The sequence below is a fragment of the Hyalella azteca genome, unplaced genomic scaffold (assembly GCF_000764305.2).
Source record: "Hyalella azteca isolate HAZT.00-mixed unplaced genomic scaffold, Hazt_2.0.2 contig9563, whole genome shotgun sequence".
Lineage (NCBI taxonomy): Eukaryota > Metazoa > Arthropoda > Malacostraca > Amphipoda > Hyalellidae > Hyalella > Hyalella azteca.
The window spans coordinates 107,915-122,944 of NW_025939632.1; the positions used below are offsets into that span (position 1 = coordinate 107,915).

Here is a 15,030-nt window from a genome sequence, read left to right on the forward strand (position 1 = left end):
AACCAACACACGATGCTATATGTTCAAAAGCTGTGGAAAAGCAGGAAAGCTGGCTCCTGTCCCCCAGTTTAGAACCTGGAAGCCACCACAACACACCTTACATACACAGGCGTGAGCCAGCTTCGGAATTTGATGGAGCTTTTCATAATTAAATAGAATAACTCAAACTTCAGGTTAGAACATTCCTCCAATTTGGAAGAGTAGCTAAGGTCGCACGTATATTACAAGTCTGCCAATTTTCTGAATCATAATTGCACCACATAACTGGAGGTAAGTACAGTATCCGGCAAATAAAAGACTACATCGAATCGTGCAATGGAAATATCATCTACTAAATCCTCGCCATAGAACTTGTCGCAGACAGAAATGAATCATCACAACGTACTCTTCTTCATATAACCAAACCATTCTGCTTTAATATAAATACGGCAGTATATTGAAAAGGCAAATGAAAAAAAAACTCTCTTTGATATAGTTTAATTAAATGAAAGAGACCTAGACAGATACCATTATAACGAGGCAAAACTCAAGCTATGTTGGCAAGATAGTCGGTGACCTCTGCGGGAGAGAGGCGCCGGAAGCCTGCTTTGTTGCACACGCCGATCTCGATGTTGTCTGACGACATCTGGCCCTCGAAACTCTCCTTGAGCGTCAAGATGGCCGTGTGCACCGCGTCGTCAACTTCAAGGTCTTCATTGTACCTGATACAAACGTTCAAATAATTCACTCGTTCTTAAGGGATTCAAATAAAAAATTTGCTCGTTCGTCAGGGATGTTTCGTAATTACTCCTTAATTTCTAGAGATTACTACAAAAGTAATTCTTCAATCGTCTAGTTATGTAATGACACTAGATTTTCATAGTATTTGTCGTGAAGTTCTTTAATGAATGATGATAATTGATCAATATGACATTAGTACTTAAACCTGTTTATTCTTCATGTGCTTTGGTCAAATTCCGCAAAAAATTGTAAAAATCATAAAGATAAATAATTATCCTATTTGTAATAAATAATAGCGAGTCAAAATTGTGCATCAAACTGACAGAGGACAGTTCTATGGAAACGATCCAAAACAAAATAAAAGAGTGAAAAATACTCGTCTAAGATCTCATCTTCTCTCTATATATATATATATATATATATATATATAAATTTCAATACAAGCCTGTTCATCCTAAGACTGTAAATGTCACCTCTTCTCTAGGAAGGTCTTCCCGTTGATGTAGTTCTTGCCCATGGCAGTTGCCTTCCAGGAGAAATAAGCGCCCGATGGATCGCACTGGAACACGTACGGCCTGTCGTTGTCCCAGCCACAGATGAGCAGGGACACACCGAACGGCCGTACGCCACTGCAACAACAATATCATGTGAGACGTCATGAAGTTGCTTCAACTCTAACAATCTAATAACAAGAAAAGGAAACATTCAGGATGTTGCTTTAACCTTTCAAGTAATTACAAGTAATTGGATGGTCTAAGAAATGGCTCCAAACTTTCAACTCTAATAATGAGAAAGTACATATGATATTCAATTTACGATAATGGACGATAATTAGAATAACCAAGTAGGCATACAAACTATCATGGAAGTTTTCACCTAAAATATTTGCATTTTTATGAGATGTTATGGATCATGAATATGGGTAAAAAAATCAAACTGTTTGACTAACATCAATTCTGGTCAGAGAATTTTTTCACAAATTCATGCTGGATAGGAAAATTTAGAAATTTAGGACACCTCTAATGACCATTTTTAAAAAAAATTTTTATTCCACACACACATGGAAAGTAGAGCAAAAGTGGCATTTTATTCCCCAGCACAATAACTGTTACCGGTACCGCGGGACGGCACACAGCAGCAACAATGTCTAGTTTGCATCAGAGGCAGAGCAGTACGTGACCTAAAGATTTAGTTACCCAGACTGAGTGTACTCCTGCATGACGGCAGCAATTCTCTGCACGAGCTGTGTGGTGGGGATGGGTTCCAGGTAATTACGCTCGTACTGCTGAGCAATCTTGCGAGCCTGGCGCACTAGCAGGCGGTAGTCAGGACCCATACCTGATAGGTTATGAAATCAAAATTAATGTCAACTCGACATTATGAAGGATTAGAATTTGGATACACACAATATTCACATTCAATAGTTTATATTATAAAAACCTTTTCAGTTTAACTTTCCAAGACAGTTTAAAATGGCTACATTTTAACAAACCAAACATTAATTAACAGTATTGTTAACCTTAAGAAAAACGTAAAAATTCATTCTTTATTACAATTACCTTGTACAAAATTATAAGGTGCATTAAATAAAACAAAATTCATCAAAAAGTACTAACAAATATGGATGACTTGTGCAATAATTCAAGCTGACAAAAAAATCAACCATAAATATTCCCTTACAATTACCTAACTGCAGAAACAAAAGACCTATGTGATATGGAAATGCTTACCAGCGTACACCATGCCGATATGATTTGTGATGTTCTCTATTTTGACAATGGAATGCTCTTCTATGAGTATACTCTTGTGCTTCTTCTCAGTGGCAAGGACAGCCCCATCCTTGGCCTTGATGGCAACCGCAGGAGCTCCAGCAGCAACAGCAGCCAAGGCATACTCAATCTGCACCAGCTTGCCACTGGGGCTGCAACACAAAAGATAACATTAAAATTATTATTAAATAAATCATAAAAAATCAAATTAAACTATCAAAAATATATATTTTAGATGGTGATAGAGGATTGTTTTGGTTCCTTGCATAACCTTTATGGGACTTCAAAAAAATACTAGTGATTTTCCGAATACTCAAATACCAACACTAATCACATTTTAATGCACAGTATGATTATATAAAGACTATTCCTTTGAAACTGTTGATATTTTTAGATCCAGCAAGTAACTAGCTGGATTGATAATTGCTGAATACTTGGAATACCATCACTAGAATTACAACCAGCTTGGGTCTGCAAGATTTCCACTACATGAGCTATCTAACTGTTAATAAAAGTGCATGATTGATCCAGAAGATTTCAAATTTCAAGGACTCTGACTTTATTTCTAGTACAAAGTTGCAAATGTATGGTCTTGGAAGATGGCAGTTACAAATTTCACTTATTTATAGACGTCAATCACCACTATTTATGATTAAAATTGATAACGGCAAACTGATGTAGAAAGACTAATACTGCTAATTGAGATTAATGCAGGTAACAGATACAGATCAATATCTTGCTAGTTGAGCAATCATTTCCAGAGTGTAAATTAGGGTGAGATATTGTCATATTTTCAAGCTTCCAATCAATCCATCTCTACATTGAATTAGCATCTGTGTTTTGTTGCAGGTCTATCACTAAAGATCAATTAATTGATAGATGACTATCACATAACCAAGTACCAGTATATATGCGCCTGTTTTTATTGGCCTTCATCACATGCATTAATCCTAATGCAAATGAGGTGGATGCTAATTATTTGCCATTGGCCATATCAAATATCAATGGAGAATTGCAATGAATGGAGAAGCATAATGGCAACCCAAGTGAATTACAATTATGCCTGAACACACCTGGGCCTGAGTGCAATGAATTTTGCATCATCGAAACCTCAACCTACGTGGTGCCTAACTTAGCAGTTTATACACTGTCTGTAATGGATGGATTAATTTTAATCAATCTGAAGTTAACTGAAGATTCCAGCTCAAGTTTAACATGGCTTAAACCAAAGTTTAAGGGGGGCATCTACCCTCCAGAAAAACTTCCATATTTACTAACCTGATCGTTCTGAAACTTCACAAATATAATATAATATAATATAAAACCAAAAAACAAGCACATTTTGTTCACATGATTTTTTTGGAAAATTTGTAATAAATGTGAAATTCATAGAAAATGGTAAAAAGGGGGTACTTTAAACACAATCTAAAAAAGGGCTTTGTTACTCAATAGGTACGGTCTTTCGAACAGTATATCTCTCATTGATGTAGCTTCAAAACTCTAGGAGGAGATAGGTTTGCAGTGACAATAAGTTAACTTTTCAGTAGAGCCCGACTAAGTCCCGCTTGCATTGGAATAGGCACTCAATGTAGCAAGGATACAAAATTAAATGTTATTGGAGCTTGATTCCAGTCAAGGATGGTGGGAATGACTGCATGCACACCACCCCATACAATGCCAGGTGGGTAACTGAAGTGCAGCTCAAGCAGACTCTCTATTTAAAGTGCTCGGCAGCTAATTTCCCCGTATCTTGAATGTTAAAGAACTCCACCACCCCCACCCTTGCGGGATCTCATGAACACATAAATCAACCTACAGAGATGATTTTGGTACTGTTGGATAGGTCAGAATGTCAGCATTAAGACGAGTATAAAACCAAAAAATGAAAAATTCAATGACTTTTAGAGTAGACACCCCCCTTAATTTACACTCCGGCGTCGAGCCACCTATAATTTTCCATTCTTGTGTACAGCAATACTAAATATAGATATATAATTAGAAGAAAAATTACATTGAATTCAATTTATACCATGGCTTTTCATCTTTGAAAATGCAGGCATGTAAAATATCTACTTTAAAAGCCACTACTAAAGTTTTCCTACCACTTAGCAACACCAAGAGTCCTGCAAGATGAATTATTTCCCATCTATTTGTTAACTAAAATTATAAAATGCAGAATCGTCTTTAAATTCCATAATTATTAAGGTTTAGGAAATTCACAATTCTAGTAATGAGAAAGAATTTTTCAACATTTGGAGAAAATAAATCTGGACTACTGGTATTACACAAAAGTTACTAAAAATCATGTGTGAAACCAATTGTTCAAAGAACCCTTTTTGAAAATTAGCTATTTACTGCATTTTTTTAATAAAATAAATTCACGAAGGGTCATAAAAATAGATGAAATGGACTGCAAGTACAGCAGTTTATGTCCCATTAACAGATAGGTTTTGTCCAATTATTCACAATGGGTGGCAAAGCAGCACCATCAACTGGGTAATAAGGCATGGTTTTGAGCATTTTTTGTTAAAAACTTCTTACCATGAAACAGTTCATAAACAAATTTGGGCTCATTTTAAAGGTCTTTGCAAGGGCTATTGCATGGCATCTCTGAAAAATTCCATACAGTATTCCTAATGTGCCAAAAGCAATATAAAAGTGTCCCGAATTGCCCCTGGGAATGGGGTAATCCGAGACCCTTGAAATACCATAACACTTAATTTTAAAATGTTTGAAGCATGCAGAGTGTACTTTTTACAGTAACTAACAGTACTCTCAAGTTCTCATCTTCCTTTGCAGATGATGCAGATGTAGAATATATGACATTTTCTGTGATTTTTATAGGTTTTTGTTTTTTTAACACGTTAAGTGCGGGGGCCGAAATTGCCGACTGCCCGCTGGTGCGGCTATGTTTGGGTTGCTATATCGTCAGTGCCTCTCCAGACATCGAAGCGTGAGGTTGTGTGTGTATGTTTGTCAATGTGCTCTACGTGTTAGCGCAATAAAATTCACGACCCACATGTGGGCGTTTCGCAGCAGAGTGTGAGATTTATCATGTCACTGCGGCACGACCCACATATGGGTCGTGCGACAATTTGCTGATAAATTTATTTTACCTAACTTTCCTGTTTCACAAGTCACAACTCACTCTCATGTATTTTCAAACCATTCATGATGGAAATGTATAGTTTTTAGGGTGATTCTAAGGGAGCGAAACGTGATGAACTATCTTCCGACAGTGATGATCCCATTCCATCAGATGACACGTTCTCACCAGAGAGGACCGATGGTTCAGAGTGTGATGAATTGAATGATGAAAGTGATTTAGATGGTGAAATTAGTGATGACAACAACAAAGGTAATGATATTCAAGCAATAGAAGGTCAGACAGAGCAAAGTGTGTGCCTAAGTGTCGGCTCAAATAAGAAAGTTTCCGTTTTCCGGTAAGGAAGAACTGTCAATCGCACCTAACCCTTCTCATGAAGGGAAGATCTGGCCTATTGATGCTTACTCCCTTTTTTTGACAGATACAATCATAGAATTGATAGTTCGTGAAACAAATTATTATGCAGAACATTTGCGAGCACAACCAAATCTAACAAGGAACTCGAGACTGAATTGCTGGACGCCAACTTTAATTTACAGAAATAAAAAAAATTGTAGGAATCATCCAGTAGCTACATGGGACTGAATCCTCAATATTCCATGAAATCTCACTGGTCAAAAAGTGTTCTAATTGAGAGAAGATGTGACCATGAGATAATGGTAACAGACAGATTTTTTATTCTACTGAGGACCCTTTATTTCAATTATTCAGGCCCTCCTCATAATCCTCCCTAATCTTCAATAAATACTGCAGTGGGCGGCACAAATGGACAATCGTAAAATTCACAGAATCTCTTATTTTTTCACTCTTTTATGGATATCTGATGGAAGAACCATCTAAAAAAGATACGGCAAGACAAGTGCCCATCGCTCGCACGAAGATCCTGGCTCGAAAGGCAAGACAAGAAAGCGCTGTGTGGGATGCTATAAAATGATTTCCCAGTCAGAAGGATCAAAAGTTGCAGAAAGAAAGGTCAAAAATTATCAACATTTTATGAAGGATGCTCTGGAAAACCATTTTATGTGCTGGTCACGTTTCAGTTCAAAACATCATCACTAATTTGTGGGTATTTTCCTCATATTAAAAACTTGCAACTGGAAATAATATATAAGTTTTATTTGGCACTTATATAAATCAGTAAAACTCATTTTCTATCATTTAAAACTTTTATTTAATGATACTAACACAAATATGCTGTATATTTCAATGAAACTAATTTTATGGGCTCTTATCCATATTTGGTATTATTTTTATAAACGACCCACTGGTGGGTCGTTTCGCAGCAGAGGGATATCGGCTACGACCCACCGGTGGGTCGTGCCGCACTTAACGTGTTAATATGATATTACCATTTCAATTGACATGCCATTGAGCATTGACATCAACTTTGTCCAGTGCAAGCTTCATATAAGCAGCCATAGCATTTCTTCTGTATCTGTAAGCTTACAGGATGGCTTGTAATTTTGCTCCAGTTTAATTGGGTCAGGTGAATTCACTATAACAAAAAAAAAAAAAAAAAATTGAAAAAAATTACTGTAACAGAAAATATTTTAGTGACTATCATATTTTTTGCATAAATAAATTGTAGTTTAGGTTAATTACTTTTCAATCTATGTTGCCTGGTGCACAATTCTACCTATGACATTCTATGCAATGAATTTTTAGAGGTGACACTTATTGCCTTGTAGTGCAAAAATGGCTGCCATTTTTTTGGTATGAGCTATGAAAATTCCATCAATCACGTTTTTAAGGGGAGCGTCTACCCTAAAATTTATCTCGGCTATTTACAGACAGATCACTTTGAAATTTGGTACACATATGTAAAACAGAAATCTAAGACTTTTTTGTTCGTGTGAATTTTTCGAAAAAAATGAAAGAAAACGTGAAATTCTTAGAAAACGGCCAAAAAAGGGGGTACCGTAGAAATCCTACTCCTAGGGTTTTAGAGCTACAACATTGAAACACATATCATTCGATGCATAAAGACCATATCTATAATTCATCGTGAACGTTTTTTGAAATTCTCATTTTTGTGGGTGTGGCATTTTTTTGTAAATTTTTCGGAAATTTTTCGATTTTCCCCCCGGGCCCCCCCACACCCCCCCTTTTGGCGGAATAAAATCCAAACTATAACGAAATTGGAAAAACATTTATGATGAATTGTAGATCTTTCTTTTGCAAATTGAACGGTATACGTCTCATTGTTGTAGCTTCAAAACTCTAGGAGGAGATAGGTTTTCCGTGACAATAAGCGTGAATTTTGAGGAGAGCGCGACAAAGTCCCACGCGCACCACAATATGCGCTCAATGTAGCATAGATACCAAACTAAACGTTTTTGGAGCTTGATTCCACTCAAGGATGATGGGAGCAACTACATGCGCATCTCTCCCTACAAAGCCCGGAGGCACACTGAGTCAGACCTCACAAAAACACTATATTTGTAGTGGTGGATAGCAAATTATCTCGTATCTAATTACTGAAAGAACTCACCCCCCCGCTCCCCTTTCATGAAGTGTCGTGTACGTAAAAATCGACGTACAGAGATGGTAGTGGTACCATTGGATAGGCCAGAATGTCAGCTTAGTGGTACCGTTGGATAGGGCAGAATGTCAGCTTTAAAATTAGTATGAAAACCGAAAAAGTAAAAATTTTCAATTTTAGGGTAGACGCTCCCCTTAAGCCAACACCTGGGTGCAACTTTCAAGTAAGTAAAATTTTCTAACATGGCAAATATTTTTTTGCTACAGAGTAGACAGCAGAAGTACTTTTCTAAAATCTCACTTTGCACTCATTTATTCAAGGATTTATTAGGGGTAGTAGATGTACAAGTTCTTAACTTAATTTAAGCTACATAGATTGAAAAAACACTAAACTTAGGGTAAACGCGGTATATTCCAACACATTAAGGACGCATTGAGAAATGAAGAGCTATAAAAAAAACCGTATGTGTTACTCGAGTTCTGTTTTCTTTATGTGACTCAAAACACCGCACAACGCACCAGCAACGATGAAACGTCACAAAATGTTGCCATGTTTATTTAAAAGCCTTTAGAATGCAAACCTACCAAATCCCTATATAATGACACTGTGTGTGACTATATTCGGCACGTGGAAAGATGTATTCCGACCGCGCTTCAAATTGTACCAATACGTAATTCCGACATCCACGTGTTAGAATTCTGATCGCTGTGTGAGCTTTATTGGAATACAACACGGCTTTGAATTAGAACACTATTGAATATTGAGCACTACTTAATTAGGCTTTTAATTACCAGTTATTAAGCTTTTAATTAGGAAAATTTAAATTTTTGCACACAGCTTGGAACAAGCTGTGTGTGTCCAATTCAAGTTGTGTCAGAATTAGCTTTTATGTGTCTAAATCCATTTCTCAACTTAATCATCTATTAATTTATTTATCACTTGAAATCAGCAAATACAAGTATACTTAAAGGATTCCTAATATATTCACAGGCGTATTTAAAAGTCTCAAACCACAATATTCTTTCTACACAAACAGTTTATCACTATTTGGTAGAGCAAGGTCAATTGTCAACTTTGACACATTTTTCAATGATCTCATTGGGTGGCAGGCACTGTCTCTCTTTGGATCTCAACATTTTCCCACTAGATGGCCCAGACCTAGTGTTTTGGCAGTAGTTTGATGCGCAAATGTATGACATCACTATTTCAACCATCAACGAATGCATGGAACTAAAACAAAGCTCAATATAAAGGAAAAACTAGAGAGGTGTTGGAATTACCCACGATGTTGGTGTCGGAATACACCGCGTTTACCCTATGCCACTATTTTTAGTTTTACAATTTAAATTGGTTTAGTTGTTGACACATTTATATAATATGTCAGAGGACTGTCCTGATTTACCCCACATCCCCTGCCTGTCCCTTATTACCTCATTTGATGGTAACTTTTTAGACTTTTTCTTTATAAGTTCTGTTATCTTATGAATAGACATGTTCATTATTGTATGGTAAAGTCACCAAGATTAAACATTCAAGCCATAGGATTCTACATATATTGAAATTATATCTCTTTTTCATCTGCAACATTTCAGTAATAATTAGAAAGATGCAAATCTAGCTCGGTAGCTCCAAACCATAGCAGAAAAATTTGGTAGAAGCCACACTGAATCCAGCCAATTTCTACTATTCTCATGGGCATGGCTTTTTCTAAACTTCTTCACTGAAAAAAAGGGAAATAGCATATTCTCAACTTGAATTTCCAAAAATAATGCATCAAACAATTTTTTTACCCACAATTAATACTTTTACATAACTTCTGCCAGATAGGTATTCCAAATTAGCTACTAAAGGCAAAGGCAGTGCAAAGCAGTTGATAAAAGAATTGGGTTCTCTAAATCAAATTGACCTTAGACTTCCTTTGCAGTTTAAATATATTCAATTCAGAAACATTACAATACCGTCAACCGGGGTAATTCGGGACGATTTTGAGCGTTTTTTGTTAATAACTTCTTACGATGAAACATTTCATAAACAAGTTTAGGCTCATTTTATAGCTCTTTGCGAGGGCTATCGAATGGCATTGTCAAAAAAATTCCATATGCTATTCCTAAGGTGNATTACCCCGCCAGTCCCGAGTTACCCCGGTTGATGGTATGTAATTTTGACCAGCATAATATAGTTTTCTTCAAGCAGCAAGTTCATTGCAGTCTGCATTTTGAGAAAATTGCAGGTGAAAATATGCAATTTTTTCACCATTTTTCTCACTGAAAAATTTTGAAAAAGCCATGCAGATAAGAATGCCTAAAATTGGCCAGATTTTGAAGCATTTTAGTCCAATTTATGGGTGGCTTCTGCCCAGTTTTTCAGTTAGGTAGGCTACCTAGGTGTGCATCTGTTTTGTCTCAGCTCAGTCAGCTGTCAGTGAAATTTTATTGGATAGCCTACCAGTCATAGTGGCAAAGCACAGAGTTTTTTAGACTCTCCCTCAAGTTCATTCATAGTGGCAAACCAGGGCTTTTTTAGAATCAGTTCATTTTTAATTTCCTCATTTACTCAAGATTTAAACCAATTTCTTAAGTATGATAATGCTGGTATCCAGGATACTTTATTTGTCTACCAATGGGACTCAAAAATGAACTTGAGGGAGAGTCTAAAAAACTCTCTGCTTTGCCACTATGAGTTCATTTGTGAGTCCTATAAGTAGACCAGTAAAGTATCCTGGATACCAGCAGTATCATACATAAGAAATTGATTTAAATCTTGGGTAAATGAGGAAATTAAAAATGAACTGATTCTAAAAATCTGTGGTTTGCCACTATGGCCTACCTAGTTCATGGAATCATATGCATATCAAGCATGAAGTTCAACTTATTGCAAAAAAATTATATTGTGAACCGAGATCGGGTAGATCCTGCATCGTGCATGGGCAGCATGGCAACACAAGATTCAACAAGGTCAAGATGTGTGGGCAGTGTGGCACACTGGGAGTGGAGGCTAGCCTACTCTACTGTCAGTGTCAGGTGTCATCGACGATTTGACGTCGACTCTAGCTAGATCTTACAAGTTACACAGAAATGAATAAATTATCACATAAGGAAATAAATAGCGGAAACTTGGTTAGGAATAGAAGTTTCAAGTCAAACGATGATAATGAAAATCAATAAAAATACTCTTCAAGAACATACCTGAAAGTTGTCAACGAAAAACTGTACGGTTCGGATGACATGATTTGAAGCTTGAACCACGTTCTTTAACTTTCTATGTTCTTGTCAGAAAGCAGCACAACTTGACAGGAACTGAGTAAGGTAGAGAAAAGCCGCAACGAAGCACAAAAATGTCATTCTTCCTCAAACAAATTTTTAATCAATGATTGTATTTCTCAGGGAACAATATCAATACATAAATATAATCCATAACAATATCTACTGCACAATTTGTGATCTATTCTAAAATAATATCCAAAATGCCAAATAATATATCATTTTAAACTATTGTTGTAAGATTTCATTTGTTTGTAATTTTAGACTTTGTAAGTTCTATTTTATATCAGATATACCGGTAATTCAATGATCTATCGGTGAGCTCTAAATTTTCGAGTTCAAGGAAAAAATCTGAAGATGATAATAACGAAAATTTACTAAAGTGTAAATCTGATGACGATAATAATTTCGATGATCAACTTTCGAGGTGCTTGAGCATATGAATGAAATAAGGAAATAATTAGTATAATAAAGCAATTTGTATCATTGACGACGATTAATTATTTGGAGTCATATCAAGCAGGAATGTTCAATTCGTTTGGAACACCGTGATTGCGAACTGAGGTCGAGTAGATATTTCATAGCAATACCCAGATTATTAAATTGTCTTATGCATATATAAATAATATTAAATATATACCACCAGCATCATGCAACAAGCTGAAATGAATATCTATCTGGGCCATTTTTTTACAAGCTTTTGTACATGAAGCAAACTGCTAGAAGCAATTACGTTCAATCGAATTTAAAATTCTGTTACGAGAAATCCATCATAAACGGAATAAAATACTGAAAAGGGGTTTGCAATATCATGAACAAATGACGAAATATTTTAGCAAGGCTCCTCGAAAATTATGCCATCACATTTTTCATAGAAATGAGTAATTTGTCTGTGGGCCATTAGGAACTCTACGCTGTATGCGAGCTCCGAGGACGACCGACTTGCGTAAACTTGGGTTATTTTTAAAGGATTTGCAGCTGCACGATAAGGACTTGCGAGAGTGTGCCTTGGAGCTGAGGTTCGGACTGCTCAGTCAGGAAGCAGGCTTCGATGTAGCAACATCAGAAGGACCCCCCGCTCAGAAGATTATACTCATATATATTTACAGGTCAGTTCAGAGTACGGACTGTGTTAGGTTTCTTGAGTTCAAATATTTAAAATAAGGTTAAAAAAATATCAGCAAAAAAAATAAATAAAAATATCAGAATGCTTGCTTTAATATCAATTAATAAAATTTGTAATATCAATATGTACATTTCAAGGCTTGGTCAATACATAACAAGTAATAATATGATAATGGTAAGTTCAATTTCTTTGAAATTGTTCATGCGCTGTTTGCATTTATTACGAAATAACGAGGAAAAATTCCGAAATAAATCTTCGAATTATCGTCATCAAATGCTAACTCAGTAGAAATGTATTTCTGTTAATAATCTAATTAACAAAATAAAAAATCTAATCTAAATAAATAAATCTAATATTAAATAAATCTAATATTATTAAGTAAATAAATCTAATTTTTTTCTTATAATTTATGCAGGTACAACATACTAGTACCAACTCACGAGTTTAAGCCATGCAATGTGCAAGAAAAAAAACTGCAAACAATATAGTATTGTCAATATTTAAAATATTTACTTGGTAATTTTGCTGTCATTCGAAAATCAGTTATTGTCACAGAGTAGAATGTTTTTTGTTTGTTTACCAATAAACATAAGTAAACCTGCTAATGCGCAATAACCGGCTGATCGGGGCCGGGAAGGCGTGGTGGCCGAAACCCGTACTTTTTCAATGGCAGATAAGGTCTAAAAAAATATAACTCAGTACTCACTGCAGTGAGTGACAGAGAGCGCATTTTATCGTCGACGAAAACTTGAGGTCACGGACGGACGGACAGACAGACAGACGGACATGGCGAGCACAATAGTGCATTTTTTCCATAAATGAGAAAACGCGCTAATAAATGAACGTTTGTTAATTTTCTGCAGGGGAGCCTTCACGGGAGAGAATCCAAATCAGAAGCGACAACAAAAACTATTGAAGGATGAGTGCCAAAATTTTGGTAAGCATTTTTGACGCATCTGTTCTATTGCATGCAAAATTTAAATTGTTAAACCCATGCATAGTTGAGTGAGAGATAAGCTGAAGACGATTCTCTCCAGGGATATCGTGACGTGTCGCTATTTATAATTAATACGCTAATTATTAATTTAAAACAAACGCAAAATGAGCGTTGGACATCGACGTAGCTATTGGCTGTTGCGTTGTTCATTAACATTACAAGGCAGAAACTATACATCGCTGCTCGTAGAGACATGAGAATACGATCGCGCGTCAGGCTTAAAGTATTGTTTGCACGACGTTTTTAATGTAATGTTTATCTGACAATGTAACATGTAATGATTACAAAGTTAAGAATAATAAAGTCAAATATTTAAATACAATCTGTTGTGAGTGTCCCATTTCCTACATTGAATTTCTAATTTAACTAGATTTCTTGGTGTCAAACTCCCAAGTGTTTGTATTTTACATTAAAATTATCAATTTTAGACTCAATTTGTAAAAAAAGTTTGGTAAGAGTCTGGGTAAAAAAGAAGTAAAATCTAAGATGTGTCAAAATTATCTACTTTGGCATGCATGAATGTATACTATTTATCACACCTCACATAAGTATTCAATAAGTGTGTTAAAACGTCATGTAACCATTAAATTAAAACCGTCGTATAACATTAAATTAAAAAGTCATGTAAACATTACATTAAAAATGTCGTGTAACATTTCTTTAAAACGTCGTGCAACAATTACATTAAAACGTCGTGGAATTATTACATTAAAACATCGTGTAAACATTACATTACAAAGGTCGTGTAAACATTACATAAAAAACACCGTGTAAACATTACATTAAAACATAAGGTAAACATTACATTAAAAACACCGTGTAAACATTACATTAGAAACATCAGGTAAACATTACATTAAAACGTCGCTTAAAAATTATATTATGAAGTCTTGTAAACTATACTAGCAAAATCCAAATAAAAATGTAGCCTTCAAACGCCCCAAGCGTTACATACTACAGTCTGCTCACGCCATCACCATGCCGACCAACGGACGTCACTATTCGACACAATAGTTTACAATGAGCGATCATATGCGTGAGTAAGCTCTGCTCTAATGACAAACTGTTACTTTCTCAATGCCTTTTTCCTGATAAACTCGGGCGCTAGTTTACAGCGAGTGTAAACTGAAGGCATCACGTATTGGAGCGTCTGTGACGGACCAGCCTCTACAAACACGTTAAAATTAACCCGGCCACCTTGCCTGCTGCGCTCGCTGAATATTACGCGCATTTGCACGGCTCCACTTCCCAACAGCGTAACACTCTAGGTGAACCTATACGCCACTGTAGGTTACTTCTCGGCAGCGCAACACTCTGGGTAAACCTATAGGCAACTATAGGTCTCTTCGTGGTAGCGCAAGGTTCTGTGTAAATTTATACACAACTACAGGTCCCTTCTCGGCAGCGCAACGCTCTGGGCAAACCTCTATGCAACTATAGGTCTCTTCGTGGAAGCGCAACGCTCTGGGTAAATTTATACGCAACTATAGGTCCCTTCTCGGCAGCGCAACACTCTGGGTCAACCCATACGCCACTGTAGGTCCTTTCTCGGCAGCGCAACGCTCTGGGG

At 36.2% G+C, this 15,030-nt stretch overlaps 1 protein-coding gene across 1 annotated transcript; it reads right to left on the reverse strand.

Annotated features, from left to right (window-relative positions):
* Positions 1-461: 461 nt before the first annotated feature.
* On the reverse strand, positions 462-11,346 carry LOC108666774 (proteasome subunit alpha type-2). Its single transcript, XM_018153698.2, has 5 exons — positions 11,263-11,346; positions 2,451-2,641; positions 1,917-2,058; positions 1,194-1,349; positions 462-701 (listed from the first exon to the last, which is right to left on the reverse strand). The coding sequence occupies exons 1-5, from the start codon at positions 11,301-11,303 to the stop codon at positions 527-529; spliced, it is 705 nt and encodes a 234-aa protein (XP_018009187.1). The 5' UTR covers positions 11,304-11,346; the 3' UTR covers positions 462-526.
* Positions 11,347-15,030: the final 3,684 nt, after the last annotated feature.